This window comes from Lutjanus erythropterus, chromosome 11 (assembly GCF_056507025.1).
Source record: "Lutjanus erythropterus isolate fLutEry1 chromosome 11, fLutEry1.hap2, whole genome shotgun sequence".
Taxonomy (NCBI): Eukaryota; Metazoa; Chordata; class Actinopteri; order Lutjaniformes; family Lutjanidae; genus Lutjanus; species Lutjanus erythropterus.
Genome location: NC_139327.1, coordinates 3,584,299 through 3,610,231, shown reverse-complemented (window position 1 = coordinate 3,610,231; position 25,933 = coordinate 3,584,299). Strand labels below are relative to the sequence as shown.

The 25,933-nt window shown below is 39.3% G+C and overlaps 1 protein-coding gene across 1 annotated transcript in view; it reads right to left on the bottom strand.

The window, feature by feature from the left end:
- spns2 (SPNS lysolipid transporter 2, sphingosine-1-phosphate) overlaps positions 1–25,933 on the bottom strand; it is a 96,382-nt gene that overhangs the window by 39,329 nt on the left and 31,120 nt on the right. The window contains exons 2-3 of the mRNA XM_084730489.1: positions 25,614–25,679; positions 1,702–1,838 (exon numbers count right to left, since the gene is read on the bottom strand). Of these exons, the coding sequence (XP_084586615.1) occupies positions 1,702–1,838; positions 25,614–25,679 (203 nt within the window). The remainder of the gene's footprint in view (positions 1–1,701; positions 1,839–25,613; positions 25,680–25,933) is intronic.

Sequence of the window (25,933 nt, the reverse complement as noted above, 5' to 3'; positions counted from 1 at the left end):
TGCCATCTTGTCTCTTAGCAGACGAGTCTATAGGGGATTGAAGTCAAAGGCCATCAACATCTCTGAGCTGTCATTCGCTTCCACAGCTCCGGGCTGAAGGGCCTCAGCAGCGAGCGGGCTTACTCACTGAAGAGATGACACTGCGGGACTCTGTGACGCTGCTCTGCAGACATGCAGCCTGCCGCATAAATTTAACCAACGCAGCTTTTAATGTCACAGATCGCTGCCAGTGGAGTGAGCAAAGATTGTCTGTCTGTTAGATTTTTATTGCAACTGTCCATCAAGACTGTATAACAAGGTCTGTTTACACACCCCCACACACTTACACTGTAAAAAAAAAATCATACAGAAATTCAGTGGTATGAACTAATCTTTTGTCATTACATTAATGTAAATATAAAAGATTTATTAAAGTTAATTAATGTTATTGAATTTTTACTTTATTCTCAGGACACTTAAGAAGTTATAAGTTCTTCTAAGTCTTTTGAAAAGAAATGATGAGTTGAATGAAGGTACTGGACAGAGTTCAACCAACTCATTAAATGAAGTTTCTATAGATACATGTAAATAACAAAGTATACAAACAGACTTCCCAGCATATATTGCTTGAGAGAAATGTATCCTTTAATAAGTTAGGATACCTAAAGTTTGCAGTACTCAGAAAAATTGTGGTACCTCACTCACTCTGATAACCTCCAACTTTTGAGCTCTAAACTCAAAAATTATTGATTTAAGTATAAAAAAGTATATAAAAAAACATTATTTCATGTTCACTAAACTCAATAAGGTAGTTTAAGTAAGTAAGTTTTTTTAATCTCTTAAAATATTACAACTCTTAAAATAACTCTTTAGGGACCTCATTTCCTTGAGAAATAAAAAAATACGAATTTAATAACAACAAAAGACAAGAAATTGTATTAGCACTCAACATTTTTAAGTTTGTAGAACATCTAAACAAATTTAAAGTTTTCAATACTTACTAGAAATAATTAATTTGACCATTCAAACTTTCCTTAGACCCTTCTTTTTATAGTTTGAAGAAAACACGTTTCTAATGTTTGTCAAGGTTATTTGACTAGAAAATTCTATTATTATGCCATTCACTGCAAAATTACCTCAACCCATCTTTTCAAATTCTAATTCACTAACTTTTTTTTTGAGTCAAAACAAATTGTTTATTTTTACAGTGTATAAATACACATGTTCAGAGCCTTCTACTTTAATGTGATAACTACTCTCAGTGGAATTACCCTCCCCCACATTATCATCCCCCTGAATACTGTTATTATTTAATGCATCCAACACCGCCCAGCACACTGAGGAGCTGCTGGAGATATCAAATCTACATCCACTTGTCAAGGGGCAGTGAAACTACAGAGTGTTATCTTCGAAAGCATTTGTAATTGAGACAAGTCTGAAGCATGGGCCTTCATTAGCTGATTGGCTGGTAGCCAGTTAGAGAGAGAGAGGGAGAGAGAGGGAGGGGGACATAAAGAAAGTCTACAAAGGCAAAGTGGTTGTCTGACTTAACAAGCGTATCATTTCATTTCACTAGCCTTAACATCAAGCATATCCAGACCATAACAGAATAATTAGCTCTGTGTCGGTGTAGACTGTATCACAGGCACTAATAGATTAACACTGGAGCTCCTGTACTGTGATCGTCCTACAGTATCCATCAGGGTGTGTGAGATGTTGTACCTCTTTACTGATGAAGGAGCTCGACAGCGTAACAATGGACCAGAAGAAAATGCCACAGCTCAGTATGACCTTTCTGTTGAAGCGGTCGCCCAGGTAACCGAAGATGGGAGCTGCCACCATGAAGCTGCAAATGAAGACTGCGGGAGGAAAAAAAGAAAAAGAGAAAATGTTATTTTGGGTGTAGTGACAGACGGTGACTGTTACTGATCGAGATATGTCCCTTTAGTCCTGTTTTTTACTAGCAGGGCTGTGCATTGTCAAGAATCTGCCAATACAATATGTATCACGATACAGGAGTTATGATTCAATATACTGCAATATTTGCGGTACTATCACCAAGGTGATATTACAATATTTTAAATCTAATTAAATCTAAGAGCCAGACTGATATTGGCCTAATAAAACTGATGTTTTACCTTTTTTCCACAGAATATAATGCAATATAATGCAATTTATCTTATTTTTTGCACTTTACACAAATAAATAAGGAATACTGGCCAATACCTGAATATCAGAATTTTTTTACTCCCCAATATCAGTATCGTCCCCAAAAATCCATCAATTGGGCTTTAATTATAAAAGAAAGATACAATATGTGCTTTCTTCTTTCTGTCTCTGGTTACACTATTATGTTGTTACACTGTAACATTGTGAAGTTGTAACATTGTTACATAGCTACATTGTTATGTTGTTACCTGGTAATGGTGTATCATTGATACATTGTAATGTTGTTACGCTGTTATCTTATTACATTGTAACATTATTATATTGTTTATATTGTTATGTTGTTACACTGTAACATGGTAATGTTGTAATCTTTTCATATTGGTATGCTGTTATATTGTTTTTACATTATTTTGTAATGTTGTTATGTTATTACATTGTAATATTGTTACATTGTTATGTTGTTACATTGTAACATTGCTATGTTATGTTATGCTATTATGGCTTAAGATAAATTGGAAAACTGCCATGACTATTTTTGAGAACTGCTACATGATACTGTCATACTCAAATGCATCAATATTTTCTTACACATCGACTATTTAAAAATCATGCCTTATTAATTGCACTTAGCTGTAAAAACCCACACATTCCAACTGGACTGAGACATGCTGCCGTCCACACGCTAACCACAGTAACAACAATAATGGTCAGAACTGAGTTTTAAACTAAAAATGAACTTCTTGACATCTGTTTTATCGTGTTACAAAGTTCCACAGTTCAGTTTTGCTTTGTTGTAGAGAAAAAACGGTTTAAAAATTGCAGTAATGACAAGATCTGGCCAGTGAAAACACTTTAAAGCCATTTTTGTCAGTTTTACCCTCTGTGTAGTTAGTGCGGTTAGACTTTGTGGGGCAGCGTGTATTTCAGCTCTAAGGTCCACTTATTAAGCCGAGACCTGTTCAGATCGACTGGGTGATACCAGTCGGCCAGAGACACAGTGAAGGACTGCCAGAGGACACCTCTATTCAACTCCAACCAATTAGGATTCCATTACAGCTCACCTACACGTACTACAAGAAACCTGGCGAAAGAATATTAAATACAGATGATACAGCACTGTGAAATGTCACAGAGAAAGGTGATGTGGGTTGTAAAGGATTTAATTTGTAAGACGAGAGAGGAGGAGAAGGAGTTGTGCAAAAGCAGTGCCCTATACGGTAGGGAGGATTGTAGGGAAAAACTACAGTTTGGAATGTGGCCAAATACAGTAGCTCTTAAGAGAGACAGAGGGAGAGAAAAGAGGACAAGGTTAAAGATAGGATTATATGTTGTCAGTTTGTTGGTATCAAACAAATCTTAAAAGGTGGTGCAGGAAATAACATGTCAGGGTTTAATGTATCACACTTAAACTGACCAGATGGAGACGATTCCTAACAGTATATCACACACCAGCACTGATTCTTTCCCTCTGTCTTCCAGGGAGAGGACCGTGGTGGCCATAAATAATTTCTTCATCTTAATTTCTTACAACCAAACCAGTGTCCCAGTGAAGGGCACACAAGTGCTTTTAAATGTGTTCCCCTAATTGCCCCGCTGCTGACTGGACAAGCAGGCCCTCGTTCTTGGGGCTTTTAGTCAATATTTATGAGGAGGACCAACCCAAACAGAGCTGAATTTTTAATGCTCTCAAGCAGAGTTTTGTGTCTTTGCAGAGGAGAAAGGGCAGAGATGTTACTCTTGACAGCGGTGAGAGGAGCTGGGGAGGCAGGAGTGTTTTGACACATCATCAGCATAAACATACAGGAGGAGAGGAGAGGAGAGGAGAGGAGAGGAGAGGAGAGGAGAGGAGAGGAGAGGAGAGGAGAGGTGTTGTTATATAAGACATCACAGTCCCACAGCTGCTGAGGCCAACCAACAAGATAAGGGACAAAATAATCAGATTATAGCATAACTGTAGTTTTGAACATGTGATATTATGGTATGATAAACACAGAAAGTCCTTTTCTAAACCTATTTTTCAGGAAGAATAATGCAAATCATGTTACGTTCCTCTTGTATGTCCCTAATTGTAATAATTTGATATAATCTACTTTATATAAATAAGCACTGGTTGCTAAAGGTCTAACCATAAAATAAATGCAGGCTACAGTGGAGCCTTTTTTTTAAAATAAACAAACAAATAAAAAATATTTTTTAAATATAATGATAATTCAAATGAATGAATCTGAAAACTTTTTGGACCCCCTGGCAGAGTGCCATGGACCCCCTTGGGTCCCCAGACCCCTGTTTGAGAACCACTTCATCAGTAATCAATCAGTGCATGTTTTATTTGATTGATTGGTCAACTATTATCTCAGCTCTAATTTAATTTAGGATTAGGTACATCATAACAGACTAATGTTGTATCACTGACTACAATATGTGTCTTTTAGTTTCTTTTCTTTTCTTTTCTTCAGTGTTGTTTTGATATATTTTTCATTTTACTTAAAAAACAAAAACAAAACAATGAACATAGAAAACAAAATGGGGCAAAATCTAGCAGAAGCAACATTCATACAAAACATACAGAATTTCAGATTAATAGCACTTCTGTGAGAATAGTCATTTTATAAAGCTGGCAACAATAAATATTCTGCTCTGTGTAATAACATTGCTTTAGGAAATATCGTGCCAGTGATTCACACATTTTGTTATTCAATAAATTCTAAAAATTGATGTCAGTGCCACTGGCTCATTTTCTAACCTGACACATAAAAATTATTATATTTTTTACACAACCACAATGGCAAAAAATATTAATCACTTCACTAAAAGCACTTAAGATGTAAATTAAAAGGTGCAGTAAGTGATTCTTGAGAAAGATAGTTGATTTCTGAGGCTCATTCCTGCTTTGGGACTGAGCTCAAACAGAGCCAAAGTCTCCTGTCTTGAGCTAAATTTTTGTCTTTTTTTCCATTTTCCTTTTATTCCCTTTACTAATTTACGTACTTAATAATTACTTGTATGTATTCCTTCTGTAATACTTGGCTTGAAAAACACTTCACAAGACAGTCATCCTTGTGAAGATTTGGACTTAAGGGGACAAGTGAGGATGGTTGGGTGGGTTTGAATAGGGAGGAACAGGTGGGGTTTTTTTTTATGATACCCATGTATTATATAAAGCTGCACTGAATAATGCAGCTGCTCTCTTCTTGTATACATGTTAAATTACAAAATAAACTGCAAACAAATCTATGGTATAAATGTACAAAAATAAACTGCCTACCCCAGCTTTAATATTACTGTACCTTTAATATTATTAAGTATTATTAAACAGTTTTAGTAATAATAATATTTTGCACAGAAACACCCATTCTGTTAAACTACAGGTATACTCCAAACCTCACTGTGTCATTTTGTGCAAAAGAATCCCATTTCAGAATGTGAAATTTAATCTAAAATCTAATTTAAATCTAATATGAGTTATTATTAATGAATAAATCAGTTACGCTTTGGGTTTTCACAGGGGCTGGGATTACTTTATCTGCTCATTACACATAATGAAACCTCATCTCTACAGTGCATTCCTCCTCTCTACCCTCCTGTTCTGTCCCTCTTGATGCCTGCACATCCCTCCTTCTCTCTCTCTGTCTGTTGCAGGTCTATTGTGTAATGCTAAATGACTCTGATGACTGCTCAGTGCAGGTCCGGCTCTCTAAAGAGCTTCACCAGCTCACCCTGCAGCCACAATGTGCACCGCTGGAGAAACACACACACACACAGGCACACACACGGAGCAGGGTGTTCTGCAGTGAGTACTGGAGATAAGACCAGGGAGAGGTCCACAATCAAACACCACCAGCTGGTTCCACATGGGTTTTAAAACCAGGAGCCCACAGATCATTACTCAGCTTGTCAATAACACACATCCTCACATCATTAAGCAGCCTTTTTTAAGTCATTAGCAGGACCACACATCAGCAACTCTGTGTGTCTTATTCCATGTAATTTTTGTTGATAAGCTGCACCATTTTCTTCAGGCCCATTATCACCTCTTAGCAGTGGCAACACATGGGAAAAAAAAAAAAAAACAGGTCTTGACATTAAGCTGGCGTTTATTTAGTGTTAACCTCGCTGGTTTAATATCCTGCTTGTTTGGTGTGAGTTTGCATCATAAGCAAAGAAGACACTGTATGGAGGAGGAAGAGATAATATCAGCTCCTTGCTACAGAAACTTGGCAAAAACAAAACAAAGGGTTACAATGCAACTTTTAGTTTTCGTTTAGTGGAAACATGCACAAGCCTGTTTGGGTCCAACTGGGCAACCCAACAAAGCATCTTGTCAGATAAACTGTTTTTCTAAAGAAGCTGCTTTGAAGTGACAGAATAATAAGATGATGAACTACCGCCACACTTGAGTTAGACGCTGTGTTTACTTGACAAGAGGCATAGGGGAACATTGTGTTGTTTATTTTAAGCAAAACAGGTACACCCTTCTACAGAAACACAGCATATTAGTTTATATTACTGCATTTTCTCTCTGTGATAGCATCAGGTAGCGTTATATCAGAACTGGAGAATACTTCGTCATTGATTGAAAGGCAAAGAACAGCACTTTTCCACGTTTTCCAAGCAGTTTCTATGGATGGCTGCCCATCTGGCGTGCCAGGTTAGCGTAAAACTACTACAAGGACATAGACAGAAGGAGAAACAAAACTACAACAGAGAGACATACAACAGTTTCTAAGCTACACAAAACTATTACAAAGAGAAACAAAACAAAGACACAGTATCTCTTCTCTTCTATCTGGGTGTGCGGCTGTAAAAAGACAGAACCACCAGAAAGAGACACAAAAGTACCACAGAAAGACACAAAACTACCATAAAGAGACACAAAATGACTGCAAAGAGGTATAAAACTACCACAGAGAAAAAAAAGATGTCAAAGAGGAACACAAAACTAAAACTAGCCATAAAGTATAATATAAAAACACAGAAGAGACACCTGGTTCTCTTCAGTCTAAATCAGGAAGGAAGAATCTTTCATGGTGTCATTTTGATGTAATTAATCCAATGTTGACGTACAGATGGAATAATCTCCATTATATAAGACACATGCTGTCACAGAGAGCAGATGCACACTGATGTCACATCAACACAACACAACACAACCTTTATGAAGGCTCATCTGCTCCCAGGAAATGCCCTGTCACTACAAACACTGTCGATGAAACAACCCCACTGTTCTCCTGTCAGTCTCGCTTGAAGACTGCAAACCTACAAACAGAGACATCTGTCATGCTTGGAAGTGCAATTCATTTTGAGGGATCTACTATGCTTAAAAAGACTAAATGACACATTAATTTTGGGATTTATGTAATTGTTAAAGGAGGATTCCCAAATACTGCAGTCCAAATAACAAGTGCAACACTATAATTTGACACTGACAAGAGGCAACAAATACTACAGTTTAAGTTGATCAAGTGTTTATAACCGTCAGTTGTCTATTAATATAAATTAAGCCTGGTATCCCAAAAACAAAAGCCCACTTCCCTGAAAATACACACAGTAGTTGGAGTTCAGTGACTGCCTGCACTACTGCCTGTCAAACCCATTAACATATTGTTCAATTTAACCGTTTAAAACATCTGCTGCTTCTACAAGATTGTTAATGATGTCTTTCAACTCATAAATGAACACTAACTAATTAGGAAAACATTCGGCATTAATTTTAAGTCTAAAAAAAATGAAACGGGCAAACAAAATAGATGTTCCAGACCAGGATGGAAATTTCAAAGGAGACCATACTGACTGTAGTGTTGTTGTTGGACAAACCAGTATTTCAACTCAACATGTCTCCTTAATCTCTGCTGACATGTCATGGTCATTTTATGATTTAGTTCAGTAAATATATTACATATTTGTCCTCTAACATGTTTGAGAAGGCATCATGTGTTTGTTGAAAGTTATGGGCAGTGCAGCTCTCGTGTAAGACATGTTTGGCTTCATTAGCAAGAATGAGCTCAGTGACAAGAATATAAATGTGTTCAGTCTATTTCAAGACACTGCAAGAAGGACAAACAAACTATGACTAACAATAAGACCACATCACACCACAAATCTCTCAGCGCAGGCAGTGAGAACAAAATTTGATTTGAATTTGAGGTTTGATTGACATACAGTAAGCAGCTCTTGAATATGAAACACGTATAAAATGCCGCCTGTCCTCACAAGTCACATTCCTGCTCTGACCACCATTGTCTCCTTGTTTATGCTTGTTTATGCAGTGGAACACCACAAGTCGCACATGTTTGTGTGATCTCCACTGTGCCATTACAGATAAGTCCAGTCCAATCACCAAACATGATGGTTCCTTTATAAATAAAGTGCATGTGTGACAAATATTGAGCAGGAAAAGCCCTCGCAGAGAGGACTTTGTGTGTGGAGCAGACATAGTGTGTGGATGTTTACACTGCAGGCCAAAGGGGAAGAAACGTTTTCATAACCTCATTTATAGAACAATGGTCAGCTTAGACAACCTGTTGTAACATTGACTTACCGAGCTGTATTTTCAGTGTAGTAGAAGATGAATTTCCTTTTTAGCACACTCAAAACAAGTTGTTTTTGCTCCCATTTCTCATTAGTTGTAGTAGAAGATCTAAGACTTCTTTTGTCTGCTCAAAAGGTTTATTTCTCTCAAATTTTAAATACAAATATATTCAAATCTGTGTTAGTGAGCACTTCCCAAGCTCTACCCTATAGAGATGCTGATTAAACAGCATGATGATTGTGCAGGTGTGTCTTGGACTGGTCACAATAAAAGGACAGTAAAAATGTGCAGTTTGATCTTGAAAAAAAGACATTTATTGGGCACTGAACTATGGCTATTTCACAGAGGGTTACAGATATATTTATTTTTTTTCCACATGAGGGCAAATACATGACATAAAGAGACACAAAATGATAACAGAGACACAAAAGCACCCTAAAGAGACACAAAAGCACCACAAAGAGAAAACTACCATACAGAGACACAAATTGACAATAGGGACACAAAAGTATGGTGATTTCACATAAGACTACAGATACCAATTTTTTTTCACCAGGAGGGAAGTCATAACCTGATATCTGTAGCTCTGTGTGAAGTGGTCATAGTTCAGCACCTAATGAATTAAACTGAACAATTTTGAAAAAATATCTAATTGTGATTATTTTAACTGATATTGCAGTTGCAAGGAATGTTAATTGTAATAATAATTTTTACGTTTCTTATTTCCATTTAAATAAATTGTTTACGGTGGGATTTTTTGCAATGATCTGTACAAAGATGTTTTCTTAAGTCTGTAAAAATATTTGTAGGCCAGGACATTTCTGCAGCATGATGATATTTCATTTCAAATGAATTTTGCATTTTTCATTGTAGTTAACATATACTGCGCCTCCTATGATTTGAAAATTGCTGTAGGCCAGATTGCGATATTTGATAAAATTTCAATTAATTAATTAATTATCCCTATAAAAGCCCTATAATTAATGTCTTCAAGATAAAACTGCACATTTTAGTGTCCTGTTTTGTGACTAGTCCAGGACACACCTGAGCAATAATCATGCTGTTCAATTAGCATCACAAAGTGCTCACTAACATGGATTTGTGAACAAAATGTGAGAGAATTAAACCTTTTGTTTGCACAAAAGAAGTCTTGGATCTTTTACTTCAACTCATTTTGCTCAAACTGATGTTGAATAACTAGTTGCATCTAAGAATTGACAGATAACATGAGGCGAGAATAGAACATAATAAATGCAGTGATAATGGAATTCTTCAGTGTCACAGATACAACAAAGGCAGGATATCTTCCTGAGGAAGTACTTTTAATATGATAATTACAGTTTTTACTGTTGGTTTGTAATTAGGATAGCTATCAGACAATGATGACATCTATTTCTGAAGGAAGTGACTCAACAGTAGACTGGAAAATTACTTAAAGAAGCTCTATAGTATCAGCTATGCCTTTATTATTAGGTTTATATGACATATATCTGGCTATTAGCACAACAAACAGAGACTCCTTTCTATTAAAACCATTGTTTATCTCATAACTCCCTCCTATTAGGCTGAGGGTAATTGTATTCCACACCAGTAGCAGCATAAGTTAAGAAAACAAGTTGCATGGATAATTAATGGCAAGGACATTTGTGACTAAAATTATTATGTATATTCACAAAGCCAAACGGTAAATATGGAGATGATTCAGTGTAACCTTCCTGGGCTGTTAAGGTCATTTTTTTAAACTTGCCTCAACTGACTGCAGGGACCCCTCTGAGGCCAGTCTAGTAAAAGTGGTTTTGTATTTTAAAGCCTCTGTAGAGTAGATGAATTCATCATTATTCTTTTTTATCTATTACATTCTCTTTGTAGTCGAGGCTTAAAGCGAAAAACTCAAAGTCTCCTGAACGCTCTGTGTACTTCTGACAGAATATGTAACAGCAGTCCAGCAAATAAACTTTAAAAAAAGTTTCCACAAAGAACAAAATGAATTCTAAGTTCAGAGGTAGGAGTGCCAAACTGGTCCTGATGTTCTTCAAATTCCAACCAAGATGCTGTACATATTTCTCACAGACTCTTAGCTGGCAAATTACATCAATTACCATCATCTTAGTACATTCCACAAGAGGACAAAGGCTGTGTGACGCGTCTAATAATAATAGGTACACTTGAGGCAGGTATTCCAGTAACATGTGTTGTCAGTGTGATGTGAGACACAGGTGAATCATGCACATGTCCGATGGTTACCTCTCTCTGATGTGGTCGAGGCCTTGCATAAGAGGTGAGACGCTGAGACGTGTGTTTACCAAGCTAATTGTCTGGGACACTGTTTATCAGCCTGGTGGTATAATAATAGGCGGAGCCTCTCCTGGGACAAAGAAATATTTAGTAATTTCTTACTGACATTTAAAATTGTCTTATTGTGAAGCGTAACAATTCTTGACCTTTTAACAAGTAAAAGTTTCTCTCTTTATAACACTGTGAGCCATTAAGTCTGCAGTTGTAAACAGTACGGTAAATGTCAGTGAGTCTTGACTTCATCAATAATCATCCTTAATTATCATCACCGTCATCATTTCATTAATCTTGATTAATTAATTGACTTCAATTCAATCTTTTATCATCAGTGGCACCTTAAGCACTCATTAACACAAGATGAAGTGAGTCGGCAAAGCCTTTTACCACTGAAGCATTATTCTCTAAAGTTGGTTGGTCTGATTCCCTCTGCTTCATGAATCAGTTAGGTAGTCTGATGTAGGACTATAAAATAAATACACTAAATATGATACAGTGGAATAGGGATGGTAATTAAGAATGTGTTCCAGTTTAGAACCGGTTTCAAATTGTCATCAGAATCATATGCCTCCAAGATGATCATTTCCTTTTATGGTTGCTCAAATGTTTATCTGACATTGCGAAACAATGATGTCAACCGCGTCTATGCTGCTGGAATCTTGCACCAAGAAGGAGTCATGGCATCTACACTGTATTCACACTGAGACATAATAAAACAGTTGCAGGAGGATTGAAATGCTGTTACCATCAGATCCATGGTGTACACATACAAGAACTCAAATAACAACAAAGGTTAAAAAATACTAGGATAGAAACAAATCTCTGAAAACTAACAAAACACAAAAAAAGAATCAATAATGATATAATACAATACGATACAGTATAATATTATATGGTATGATACGATACAGTATGACAAAATATGATACAGTATGATATGATACTATACAGTACAATACAGTACAGTACTGTATGATATGATATGATAAAGTATGATACGATACAATACGGTATGGTATGCCATGGTACTATACAATATGAGATGGTACTGTATGGTAAGGTATGGTGAAATATGATACGTTACGATAACATACTGTGCGGTACAGTAAAATAGAATAGGATAACATATGGTACAGTATGGTACGATACTGAAACCGAAACTGAACACCATAGACAGGACAGACAACAGGCAACAAAAAAGCTTACACATTTCAAGGCAGTACAAGATAAAGTGAGAGCACAGCATGTATCACCACCAACAACATGTCTATGGAAACCAGCATTACCACAATTCTCAGTATAACCATCTTCCTAGTCAACAACATCATTTGTACCAAAAGAATACTATTAATTCCCATCCCAGCAGTGGAGCCTCTCAGGGACTTGCTGCCTAGTGAAAATGACCATGAATGTACCTGAAGTCAAAAACAATTGAGCAAGCTGCACCCCCACAGCCAACCCCCCTAAAAACACACACACACACACACACACACACACACACACACACACACACACACACACACACACACACACACACACGCTATTCTTCTGCCACACACAGAGGGAGGCCAGAAACACCAGACATCCAGCCCTGGCTTTGATTGGCCAGCTGAACAAAACCTCCTGGGATGACTCACCCCCCAATGATTCAATGCCACTGTGAATAGAGCATTGGGAGGAGATGCAGACGCACGTATGTTGAGTGTGTGTATGCGATTGATATTCACAGTTACATTTCCCTATGAAACACTAGTTTCCGCTGTAGAGCGCACCTGTGCGGCTCTGCATCCGGCTGTGGGATACCAGACATTCAGCAGCCCATTTGATCCAAAACAAAAAGACACTCGTCTACTTGTATATGGAATAATTCACATGTCTATTGAAGGTGACTGACAGTGATTCAGTTTGAAAACGTGGAAATGAAAGTACCGAAAGACACCTTAATCCCAATGGAGATGTACACAGAAAGTATTCTGCTGCTTTCAAGTGCTCCCTCTAAACTCCTACCTCTGAGATTAGACTTTTGAAGTAAATGTGATTTGTCACAGACTCAGGTGCTCCTGCTTGGAAATAAAATCAGGTTTTTATTCAATATAGAAATCAAGTGGCACAGAGCTACTTTGTGCTGCAGTGGCAGGATGCAAAAATGGAGGAGACACATTTGATTCTTTAGGTTATTGAAAATGAACATGGACAGAGAAAAATATAACTTATTATCCTTGTGGGATCCAAACCAATAATGTATAGTAACACATTACATCATTGTTATGCTCTCTAGTCCCTTAAAGTCAGATCTAATCAATTTGGAGCTCTGAAAATTCCTGCTTTCCTGTCATCTTTTTCTTCCTCTTTTAGGTGTGAGATTTGGGTATTTCCCACTGTAGCTGTAGGCGCCGTCATCCTTGCAGCTGTGAAACCTGACAGTCAGGACAGACCGTCCAACCGAGGGACAACAGCCTGAGGAATTCGACCATCCATCAGCTGCCAGAGACAGAATTAGAGGAATTGGAGAAGCACATCCTATCTGCAGGTCTGTACATGTCCGAAGGATAGGCCTTGTCACTGGGTGCCATTTACAGCACCGTAGAGTGTCACTTTGACCTGTCCACTGTGGACGCTGGAGGTGTGTGTGTGTCTAGGTGTCAGCGTTCATCACATCGCAAACACGCTGCTTCCATAAATACAACTTCCCTCTCCAGTGTCTGTTGACTCTACTCCACCTTTGTGCCCTTTTTCATCATTGCAGGGTTATCAGCTTGCTGCAACCGGAGGCATTTGTATGAGAAGTAAACTATAGATGAGTAATGTCTGTTACTCAGTATAATAGCTTTGATGTGATCTGTCCAAGAGAGTCTCAAGTCTAAGCTAATATTATCCCTATCATCACAGAGATGATATCATTATTTTTATAACACTTTGTAGGATATTACTTCACAACAAAAGTGCCAATCACACAAATTACTGCTCAAAATAGTTTGAAAAGCGCAGACAATACAATGCACTGTTGTAATATCATACAGTCAGAGATGCAATGGACACACTTACAGACAACTGATAAAAGACACTAAATGAATGAATCTGTCCACAATGTTGGACTGCCACTACTGTGTGTTTGGCATGAGCTGCTGGCTGACAAATCTATGGCAACACCGCCCACTAAATCAGTGGCAAAACAACATTCTGTTGTAGCTTTTTCTTAACAGGGTGAACCTTTTAATAATGAAGTCCCTTTTTAACGAAACTTTTTGGTACTTCTATTATTAAAACCTGTTGTCTGTCTCTACAGCGGACACATGTGTTCTGATTTAAACTGATGATGTATGCTTATGTACAGATGGAAAAGTACCAGAGGCATCTGATGAATTTCTTGTGAATTAATCTTCAAGGTTGCCAGGAAGGAAGAGACAGTATATCAGTAAACACTACTACAAAGAACTTTCACACTGTGTTGATTTTGGAGGCCCCTTCTGACAAAAGCACTAGTGTTATATAAATATAACATCAAAAATAAAGTTATCAAAAAAAAAAAAAAATCTCCCTCTGCTTCTTTGTAACTGATCAAAACCTACTCACTGTAACTTTGTGTAAGAAAATAAAAACACAGACTCATTTCACCTGATTTCACAGAGAATCCTACCTGATAGTAGACATGAAGAAAAACTATATTGAAATAGGTGAGAGTCTTGTTAACTCATGTAGGTCATATAGAGACAAACGGGATCATATATTATAGAGAAAATGCTTTTTGTTTTTCCATCTAATGTCCTTTACAGAGTTTCTCCTAACTTGGCTGCCATTAGACTGACAAGAATCCAGCACTGAGGTCATTTACAGAGTTTCCTGGTGGAAAGACGGCTTTACTTGTTGTTAAAGTAGCTAAGAGATAATGCTAGCTTGATTAGCTGTGCAGCTAAGTTAGCTGACTCAGTCCCAGGGTGCCAGGAGCTAAACTCTGCAAGAAAACCACCTTTGTACCATATCCCCTGTCATCAAACCCCCATTGGTCTTGTTTGATCCCAATCTTGCCATCACTGATCACTGGCAGCTCCCCTTCTGGTGAGAAGAGCCAGCAAGGTTAATGAACAGCTGTAGCTGCACAGCTGGGGGTGGGCATAGAGTTAAGGCACATTCAGTGCGACTGGCTGCTGGGACAGGTCCCTCCCTAGCTGTCTGTTTTTACGGGAAATACGTCTGCTTTCTGTTTCATGTTTCGTTAACGTTTAGAAATGTTTGGGTTGCAGCTCCTGTCGCTGTGACATCATTGAGAGTTTTATTCATGATTGCTCATCTTACCATATTGTATCACATCTTACGATTAGTCAGTTGGAAATGTGCAATTATAGTAATACAGAATTTGAAATGGTATGGTTGGTTTACTGCTATGAAGACTTACCAGCACGTATTTGTTTGCAGTGTCTCTGGTGTATTATATTTAACACAACACTAAATCTAATGCTGTTTACTGGAGTGCTGGGTCTCATAAAAGGCAGCTCCATATGGAGCAGAGTAATTTACTCTGCCCGCTCGCTATGATATTCAGATGAAACAAGAATGAGAGAAAAATCAATATTCATTACTACAAAGGTTGGGATGAGATGTTTCATATATTTTATTATTTTGATCTTGTGACCGCTGTCTGATAATCGTCTGCAAAGAGAACAAATATACTGCAGCAGAGAGGAGTGGGGTAAGGAATTTAAGAGCAGGACGTTCCTTTCAGTCATCACCAAACAATCAATATTGTCCAGTGTACTATGGCAGCAGTTTGTTGTGTTTTCTATCAGGTGTGGAGTACTGGAGGGAGTGGCTGCTTTGTTTCTTCTTCTTTTTATGATTAATGGGACTGCCTATGTAGGGTGTGACACATAACTTCGGTCTGAGTAGGACACCGGAGTCGACCAATACGTCTTACCTCAGACGTTCTCATGCATCACATCCCAGCCTCCTGCTGGATTCCCCCTCAAACATTTCTGCATTCCTTGCATTTCTGATCACCGCTAATTCTCTCCGAAACCCTGCCGTTCAGACTTCACCAGTGTTGGATTACCAATGCCTTGGCTGCCGTTAGATAAAAGCCACATGCAGCCTGGGAAATACCCGTGCAGCACTCTCGTGTCTGTTTCAGAAACTCAGCAGCTAATTCCTGCAGAAGCTGCCATCGAGTGCTACCTAATGCCAACCTAAACCCCTTTTATTTTATCCAATCTTTCAGCTACCCTGAGAGCTGGTAGCTTGTCAGTGCAGCTGCAGCAGATCTGTCCACTACCTGCTCAGTGCAGCTGTGGAGAATTACACGCTGCTACAAATACTGGGCCGGCTGGCACAGAGTGCACTGGAACATCATCTTCTGCACAGTATAAGCAAACACATATGGTAAGAATAAAAAAGGTGCTTGCTCCAGTCCTACAAACAAGAAACAGTAGTGAGATGTGCATTGGGTTAAGTTCCAGACTGCGATCCAAGCTGCAGCATTAATAAAAACATGCAGTTACTTTTTTTTCCCAGAGCCACTTTCCTGTGGCTGATGACATGGCAACGAACGATCAGTGGAGCACTCGAGCGCAGGGCGAGGAGTTTTTCTTTCCTGACATTTTTCTGCAGTAACTACAGGAGCAGCCAACTTAATAACATGCTCCAGCTGAAATGACAGAGGACTCTGCTTGTATGTGTTTGTGTTCCTGTAAGCTACCCTTTTTAAAGGGACTAATGGGCTGACACAAACACACATAAATATCAGACACATACTGTACACACACACTTTTGCAAGGATAGTTTGGATCATTCAATACAGGGTTGTATCAGGCTCAGCATGCCTCCAGTCTGGAGAAGCAGAGAGGAATATCATTATTTTTGTTGCTAAGGATAAGTATACAACCCCATTGCAAATAATCCGATCTATCCCTTTAATGATTGTAAACAGACCAAATGAGGAAGCAGCAGCCTAAACTTTGACCTTGACTTGCTGAGGTATGTATGAAGCCAGCACATGTGTTTGACTAGGAGGGGTGTGGAGGGTGTGTGTGTTTCCAATTGATCTGTTGATGTCACTCGAAGCAGAAAGAATGGAGCAGCCTCCCGTGGCGTCTGGCAATCGATCGGCATTCAGCCTCTTTTTCGGAGATGCAAGAGAAAATATCGCAGAAAGTATGCTTGATCACTCCCCTGACGACAAACAAAGATGATGAAATAACAGGCCTATTTTCACCCCCGCCTCTGCACTGTTTGTGTCTGTGGTGCTTAAAAATAAGGGGCGAGGGAGATCTGATAGGACGTTCACATGAAGAGGGGTTGACAACAGTTTGTTTAATTGGCCGTAAAATCCTGATTGGATTGGCAGTCACTTGTCAGTGGCGCTATTGGTTCGTGGACAGGAAGTGAGGGGGAAGGAGCGGGGTGCCAATCATCGCCCAACAGCTGCCCTCCTCCGAGACGTGGCCTATAAAAACAGCCCGAGATGGAGACACACACACACATGCTGTGATGTCGATGTCTCATCAGGTCATCGTTCTATTCTGGTCTCAGCAGGAGAGGGGCCGCTGAACACCATCGCATTGCAATTATTTGGCTTTGGGAATCAATAGCGGAGGAGATTAAACCTCGCTGCCATGCATGACCAGAGGAGAGGAGTCACAGGTGGCTCTTTCTTCTCCCTCCATTTCCCTTCATCCCCTCTGTCGCCTCTAGCTCCTGTAAGGTGCCACTGGGAGTGACAACAAGGCAACAACAGCTGCCAAACTGCTGATAGAGAGGGAGAGAGTGAGGAGGTACCGAGGGATACCAACGAGGGCAGGGGAGACAAAATAGGAGCAGCTGTGAGTGGCCAAAACAGCTGATCAAGCACTGCGAGCCCCACTTCCCCACTGTGTAAAAGGAAATCAGAGAGGCCTCCATCCAACATAGGAAATTTTTGATTGACACTGACCATAAACCTGCAGAACTGTCCACACCTCGGACCTAGTAAATAACAGGTCCAGACAGCCAGAGCTACAGCATGGCATAAACCCTCAGTGGCAAAAACATGACTTCTACTGAGTACAACACTGTAAATAATCGATTAGCTACAATATATGCTTTGTGTTTTTTTTCATACTATTACTGTAAAGGCAGCATCTGAGTCTGAAAATAATGGGACAATGAAGTGTATTGTATTGTATCGTATTGTATCATATTGTATCATATCATATCGTATTGTATCATATCATATTGTATCGTATTGTATTGTATCGTATTGTATCGTATCGTATCATTGCCTATTGAATTTCATGGAATCAACTAAACTTTTCTCATTAACGCACCACAAATATATAAGTTGTGTCTGTTTAGGTCAATTAAAGCTACAACAAGGAAATTTCATATTTTGTTGATTCTGGAGGCCCCTGTGGACAAAAGTGATTGTGTTTCCAATACCATAACCTCAAAATAAAAATTAATATAACATCAAAAATAAAATGATCTAAATAAAAATGTCTGCCTTCTTACTCACTGTATCTTAGGCTGGGAAGACGCACATAGACATTAAGAATAACTATATTGAAATAGTCAATCTTCTCTCAGCTGGTCCTATTTAAAAACTCCTTGCAAGAACACATACTTCTTCTAACTTCTTTTGACTTAAAACGATGAGTTGAATAAATGTACAGTACAGAGTTCAATCAACTCATTAAATTAAGTTTCTAAAGAGCATGAATTTGAGTTTGAGAGTTAAAACTCTCCTGAGACCCTTCTTTTTTATAGTTTGAAGAAAAACATATGATGAAAACTTCCTGTGCATCTCAAATACACTTTAATGACTGAATTCAGCCCCCTTCCACTCAGTTTTTAATTAATTCACTGGGAACACTTTCCCATATTGTCTTTGTGCCAATGTTGGAGCAGAGCATCTCCAACAACAGCAGCTGAAGCTTAAGTTCTTTGAGTGAAATCAACTGACTTTTCAAACTGAGTAAATGTAAAAGGAAATCAAATTTGTTTGTAGAGTTTGTCAGTATGACTGAAGACTTGTCAGCTCAACTTAATTTCTTAAGTATAACTGAATTAATATCAAGTTTACATGACTAGAAAATTTCATGTTTGATGGTTTCATGACAACGTGATTCATTGTTTTGAATCAATCAAATGACCTCAATTCGTCTTTTCTAGTTCAGGCAGCTTTAAATGTTAGGGGTTTTTAAAGTTTAAGTTTATTTTTACAGTGTGTATAGAGTTGAACTATAATGTCTTGTTTGTGCGAGTTCATATTGTGAACTCTGGTGGTGAAAATTCAGTCACCTTAAGATTTTAATGTGGACACTAACTTTTAAGTTAAAACAAATACCTTTTTTTTTTTTTTTTTTTTTACAGTGAATGTGGGACTTGTGGCTCAGGCTTAAAACTCTTTGTTGCAAGTTTAAGTCTGATGTGTTAGTGGAGCTCAAGCCATAAGTCCTCCACAGCACCTGTGTCCTCATTCCTTACAGCTCACATACTGGCTGAATGGCAGACTGACACCATGTTAAGACTGGGGCAATGTCAGTTGGTGTGTGTGTGTGTATATGTGTGTGTGCTGGTGTCGTGTTTCAGACAAGGTGGGCAGCCACACACAGAACAGGGTGCAGACAGTCTGTGAGCTGTTTTGAGCGCCGGCTCCTTATTAAGCCGCCGCCCCCACTGTACATCCAGCCTGACTGACCCCAATAACTCTGCTTCCATGCTAAAGCAGTGTTGGATAATTACTATGCCAGCCTCCATTGTAAGGGATAATTCAGCCCATTAAGACCCCTTTTTTCCTGATTTGCCTCAAAGCACTTGAATACAATATCTGCAGCATGTTAACAGGAGGAGAAAGCCTTATCTCAGATTTCTCTGTCTGGATGCTGAGAAAAAAAGCACAAAACTCCCCTCCAACCAAAGGTAACCCCATCCAGGTGAACCCCCTCACCTCTCCTCTCTTCCATTAACCTTTCGTGCCCTCTTTCCCCTCGGGACTGGTGCTGTTCGCAGCTGCGTGTGGGTGTCACTCACCCCAGATAGCCGCTGCCCAAGGGCCATTAGCACAGAGGCCTGTCATTTCCAATGGAGGAGCAGAGCTGTCCTGGCACTCTGACAGGTCTGCTGAGTTCAGGTGAGACCGTCGCCTCTGCATGCTGATGGACGGACCAGAGAGCTCCAGGCTCAAACAGCATGCCTTCGCCCCAACCTGACTGACAGGTACGAACACCTCATCCTCTCACACAGAGAGCTCAGGCACCAACTCCTCAAGCAATAATGACACTCGTGCGCGCACACGTGCGTGCACAATTGAAATAAGCGCATACCTCAAGTCAATTTGTGTTGTGTAAGCTGCTTTTGAAAGGGACGCTATTGCCAAATGACAGAAATAACTGGTGCTGTGGAGGCTGAGCTCACCACAGGGTATTTTCCATGTGTTGTCCTTTAGCATGAAAACACCAGTTTACACCACAGCACTGCAGACAGCCTTCATATTACATTGCCATTCACTCTCAACACATACTGTGTGTCTTATTTTCCTAGAGCTGACACCTTCTAGCGGTTGGTTGTTATGCTGTTGTCCGACCAAATTTTCATTGATTGGACAGCCGCTGGTGTTACTTTCATAAGGAGAAAAGTGCTTCTTAATCCATTTTTATCAGGGGCAGGAGAAACATATTTTTGAGCGACAGGCTGTTTACTGAACATTTACTCGGCTCCAAACTAAATGACACCATGTCAAAGTACCAATACAAGTGGCAGCATCAGCCCCCAGCCTCAGACGACAGAGGAGCTGGGTAGATAGAGCGTTTTCTGAGGAGAATGTGTGCATTTCATTCTGCCAGACTGCTTTCCCATCGAATGGTTCAAGCCCAGTGATAGATTGAAACGTGGCTGCAATCTAAAAGCTGTAAGAAGTGTTTTTAGCGTTTATTTTGTAGGTTTGTAGGCCTATTGAACTTGGACTAATGTGGTAATATTGAGGGACAATCAAGAGAAACTGTTTTAACTTTAAGCCAACTAAATAATGAGAGTAGTATGTTGAATGCCAGTAATTGTTAACTGTTTTTTGATGTAGCTTTTTGTGGAAGTTTATAATGCAGCGCTACATTAGCTCTGTTACAGACGCGGGTCATGCTTTATGCCCTTTCACCCAGAAATTATAGCAACTAGCAACTAGCTAGCAATGGCTTGCAGAAAATGCACCATGACTTTGAATAAATATGGACTTATGTGTGTTTGAAGATTGTGGGAAACATTTGGGATAATGTAAGTGCAAAATGTATAACGTACTTTGACAAATTGAATTGTTGAAGAGTGGGTAGAATTTCAGTTCAACAAGATTTTTTCTGGTTGATTACAGCCCTATTTCCTGCCAATGGAACTGTGAAAATTCTAGTTTTTCTCTTCTGGAATACAGTATCAAGTATGCAAGGGAGAGGCATAGCCCTATTATCCATTATAACATACTTATTTTTGAAAACAGATAACATCATCCATGCCACTCAATGATTGTTGGAAGGAGTCAAAAATGGACAAAACATAGACATTTTTGGAGTGTAAAAATCATAATGCAAACACCGAAGCAGGTCTAAAGGCTCCTCCAGTGCTCAGCCAGGCCAGTATTCCCCAAAGCAAACAACCTGTCAGTACCTTCTAGATATGGGAAATTTTTTATTCCAGTAGTTATGATCGCGAGCCAAAGAAAAGGGTCAAATGATCCTTTACTCAAACTGAACCAGAACAGAGTTCATAAATGTGATTCTGACTCAGCCTTGTGTTTGTTCTACGACTTGGATCCTGCAGTGTGTGGTCAGTGTTTTTTAAAAGCATGAGGGTGACCTGGCAGCAGAGGAAGAGAGGAAACCTCGGTGCACACAACGCCCACGGCCTGTAAAACACCTACGTTGGCAGTTTGTGTTCCCAGGTGGACAAAAGCTGCCAGGACGGAGGGAGCGAGGAAGGAGAGAAGGCAGAGCCGGGCCTGGCCTGGCCTGCAGGTGCTCACAGAGGCTTGGATTGTTCCCTCTGGAGATGGAAGTGGGGGGATAGGGGAAAACGTGCATATTGTAAACATGTACACGCACACACTGAGACTCTCCCCTCCAGCACCCTGATTACATCAACCTCCTAACCTCTTCTTCACACCCAGGCTCTCCGTCTGCGGCCACCCGCTCTCACAGCTCAAGGCCCGGACGCCCAGCATTCCTCAGGCCAGTGTGAGAAAGAGGTCGCCTGGGGATCAGGGGCCAAGCGGAGTCTGGACCATGACAGGCCGGGACAGGCCAGGCAAATCAAACAAACTGCAACCCTGCTTTTAGCCTGCTCAGCTGGGTGCAAATGCAGACAGAACAGAGGGCAAGTCAGCCACACATGCCCCTCTACTAACATACTGTGTGTGTTTAAGTATGTGTGACTCTCTGCCAGTGTGGCTGTGTGCATAACCCAAGTAATGAGCCAATGCAAACAGAATTAAGAGTTAAACACTGCTCACACTTACAGTTTCCTGTTTCTTGTTAGGATTTCATGCAAATCTGCAGAATGTGCTGGTCAGAACAGACATCATGTGGAGAGATCAGTGTTCTTTTCACACAAAAGAATAACTGATTTTACACATCAGGGTCATATTATAGAAAATTCCTATCTTAAGTCTTAAGATAAGATAGGAGGAGTCTCAGAGAGGATTTTTCCCAATTTGGTATTAGAAGCAAACCCCAACTAACTTTAGGAATCATATCTTATCTCACTTCATCCTATCTTATCTCAGGTTAGGCAATCCCAAATACTAACCCAGCAACTGATGCAGCTTTTCTCATCCTGCAGAGCTAACAGTTTTTTTTTTCATGGAAACACACTGAAACATAAAGAAAAATAGAGCAAAAACGCCCACAGGCCCTTAACTCCAATACAAACGAGTTAGAGGGCTGGGTATTATTTTTAGGGAAATACAAAGATGTTCTTTTTGGGAGATGCTAACCATGCTAATGCAGGAGATAAAAGAAAGACAGCAAACAAAGTATATGCCATATCTGACATCCATTATGTAAAAGCAATAAAAGAGCAGCCATAAGGATCAAAGGACGTTAACACCACTGCTAGCGAAAACTATTGTTACGTACTCTTGGTGAATACTACCATTAGCTAATGTCAGCAAACACTACTGATGACTACTGTTAGCAAGTTTAGTAGTTCAACTACTAACATCTTAACAGTTATTCTAAAGTTGGGAGAGTTTATTTAAGATTTTGGGAAGTTAGGATCGTCGTGTAATGCACTTTTAATGTTTCAAGTTAGGAACTGTTCATCTGTAGTGGTTTTTTCATAAATCAGGTACTAACCCTAATTACCAAAAACATTAAAATAAGGAGGTTTTTGTAATTGACCATTACCAGTCTGCACAAACCTCATATGAAAAGGTCTGATGTGAAATTGGCTGCTTTGAAACACCAGGCTGACTATGTAATTCTTTGTCTACTGCTACATAAAAATTGACACAGAGGAGATAAAGGAGAAAAGTTAGTTGAGGAGAAAGAGTTCCTGATAGAAAATTAGCTCGAGTGAAGTATAGATTCTTCACACTGCAGCGAAAATGGGTGGAAATGAGTTTTGGAAATGATGAAATGGCTTATTCAGTGAAAAGCCAACAGAAATTACAACACTGATTTCTTTTTCCTGCTAGATATTTTTACCCTCAACACACCATTCACCTCGCCTAAAGTTAGTCTAACAACATCAAGTGGAGGAGGAAAACACTGGCCTGTATTCTTCCCCACTCAAACTCAAACCTGCCCACTCGGCGCTCAATGGCACTTTGTGTGCAAGTTTGTTGGTGTTTGAATGAGTTTGAGGGCATGCGGAGACAAGACTGGCTCCTGTCCTCCAATGAGAGGGCTTTGCAAGGTATCTCCCTAAAAGGTGAATTCACTGGGGTCTAGAGTAGAACAGGAAACCCTGCCCTCAGCCAGAGTCCTCAGACGCACTGGGTGCATGCATGCAGGCTCTCAGGAGAACAGCCGGCCTGGCTCCTGACTGTGTTTTCCTTTCTGTTGACCTGCCCTGCTGCTGCTGTGAGAAAATCCCACTCCCTCACTGATGCAGTGGTGCTGAATAAATATAATCAGCTTGAATTTAAATACATTATGTCAATGCTGCAGTTTCAGTGGACCAGACTATCTAAGTGAACACAAACCTGGAATTTTAACATTGATTTCTCGTTAAAAACTGGTTGATATTTGACCTGATTGGAGGCAGATCTAGAGAAATGTTCATGGGGTGGCAAGAGGGCAGCATGAAGACTTTAAAAGGCGACAAAAATATCACATGTATTAATATTTGCTTGGAAAAGCCAACAAATGAAACTATTTTAACTCAAAAACATTAGATTATCATGGCACCTGAGTAATGAATATAAATATCTAAAGGTAGCATTAGAAATCAATACATTTGGCAGCTTTATTTCCAAATCTTCAGACAGTTTTCCAAATATATTTTTTATTAAACATGAGTCCATCACTTAACTAATAATGTGTCAAAAACAGATTATTAATCTATTTAAGTGTCATCTCTTGCTGCATTCACTTGCACTGTGACTTCAGACTTTCTGTCATGTAAATTTTTGACCAGCCCCAACTTTTCATACATGTATTTTGAGCTAGAACTGTTCAGGGTGGCTGGCCATCTTTTCTAGATACACCCCTGTATAAAAACCTGCTCTGTGGCCTGTTCAACCAGCTAAAGTGCAGTTACAGCATCGACACAAATTTGTTTAATCACTTATAACTTGTTCCGTTGTAAGTTGCAAGACAACAGTGATTAGTATGAAGGCATTTCACAAAAGACATATTTCACTGCAAGTAAAGGAAATGCTGTGAACTGCCAACAAGAAGCTTCCATGATATCATAATGTAGAATAAAACAAGAAATTGCACTTAGTTAGTCTTCAGGCCTTTCTGCCAGAAGCACCAGAAAGCTTTCTGGCAGGAAGGCACTCACAAATCAGGTGGAAAACTTTAACTTTTCAATCTACTCTGAAAGTTTTAACTGGTGAGTTTAGACCTTTTTTAACATAAAAATATTCAGTGGGATGTTTCAAATCACTGCAGCATTTCACATGGAGATATGATCAATTCTTGCAAAACTTGAGGAGGCAGTACTTTATCTTGAAGTTTGAAAGGTTGTGGCCAACAAGAATCTATTTCAGTTTCGAGTTGGCAGACTTATATAAATTAAGAGGCAGGAACACTGCACGGGCCAATTTTTATCTGCTTTCTTATGAAAACTCGAACTAGTTTCTATTTAAATCCTAAAATTAGAACACCTTAATGCCTATAAAGGAGACTAAACTAAGTAAATTACAGTAGTGGGTTGATCATGTAAATCAGCTCTATAATTTGCAGTATTTCTTCCTATAAATTGCGCTGCCAATATATGTAAACCTTTTGACTTTTTATTGTAAGTGAAAACAAGACAGCATGGCAGCATTGTCACTGTTAACTGGAACTTAACTGGCAGACAAAAGGCAGATTGAGATAAGTACCTCTGCCTTTTGTCGTTCTATCCAATTTAGCTAACACAAAAATGTCAGCGCTACACAATAATTACCCTCATCATGCTGTGAACGTGTTTACGCATTGAGCTAAGATTTTTCACGCGTGTAATTATGGGATTAGAGACTTACCTGTTTGCAACAAACCGATCCCACTGTCTTTTACTTCATAATGCCGCTGGATGTCAAGCAGAACCCCTGCAAACAGGAGAAGAGAGAAAACATAAATGTGGTTTCAGGACATGATAATAATCATAATCACAGGTATTGAAACACTGAACTCTGTTTGACTTCATAGCTAAATTAATCCAGACTTTATGGCAGTCTTTTGTGGTGTGTGATTATTGCAGGACATGATGGATAGACAGTAGCGGAAGGCTATCATTCACTTAACATCCCTGAAGAGCAATATAACATCCCCGATAAGTGCTCTCTTGGCTGCCATACAGCGC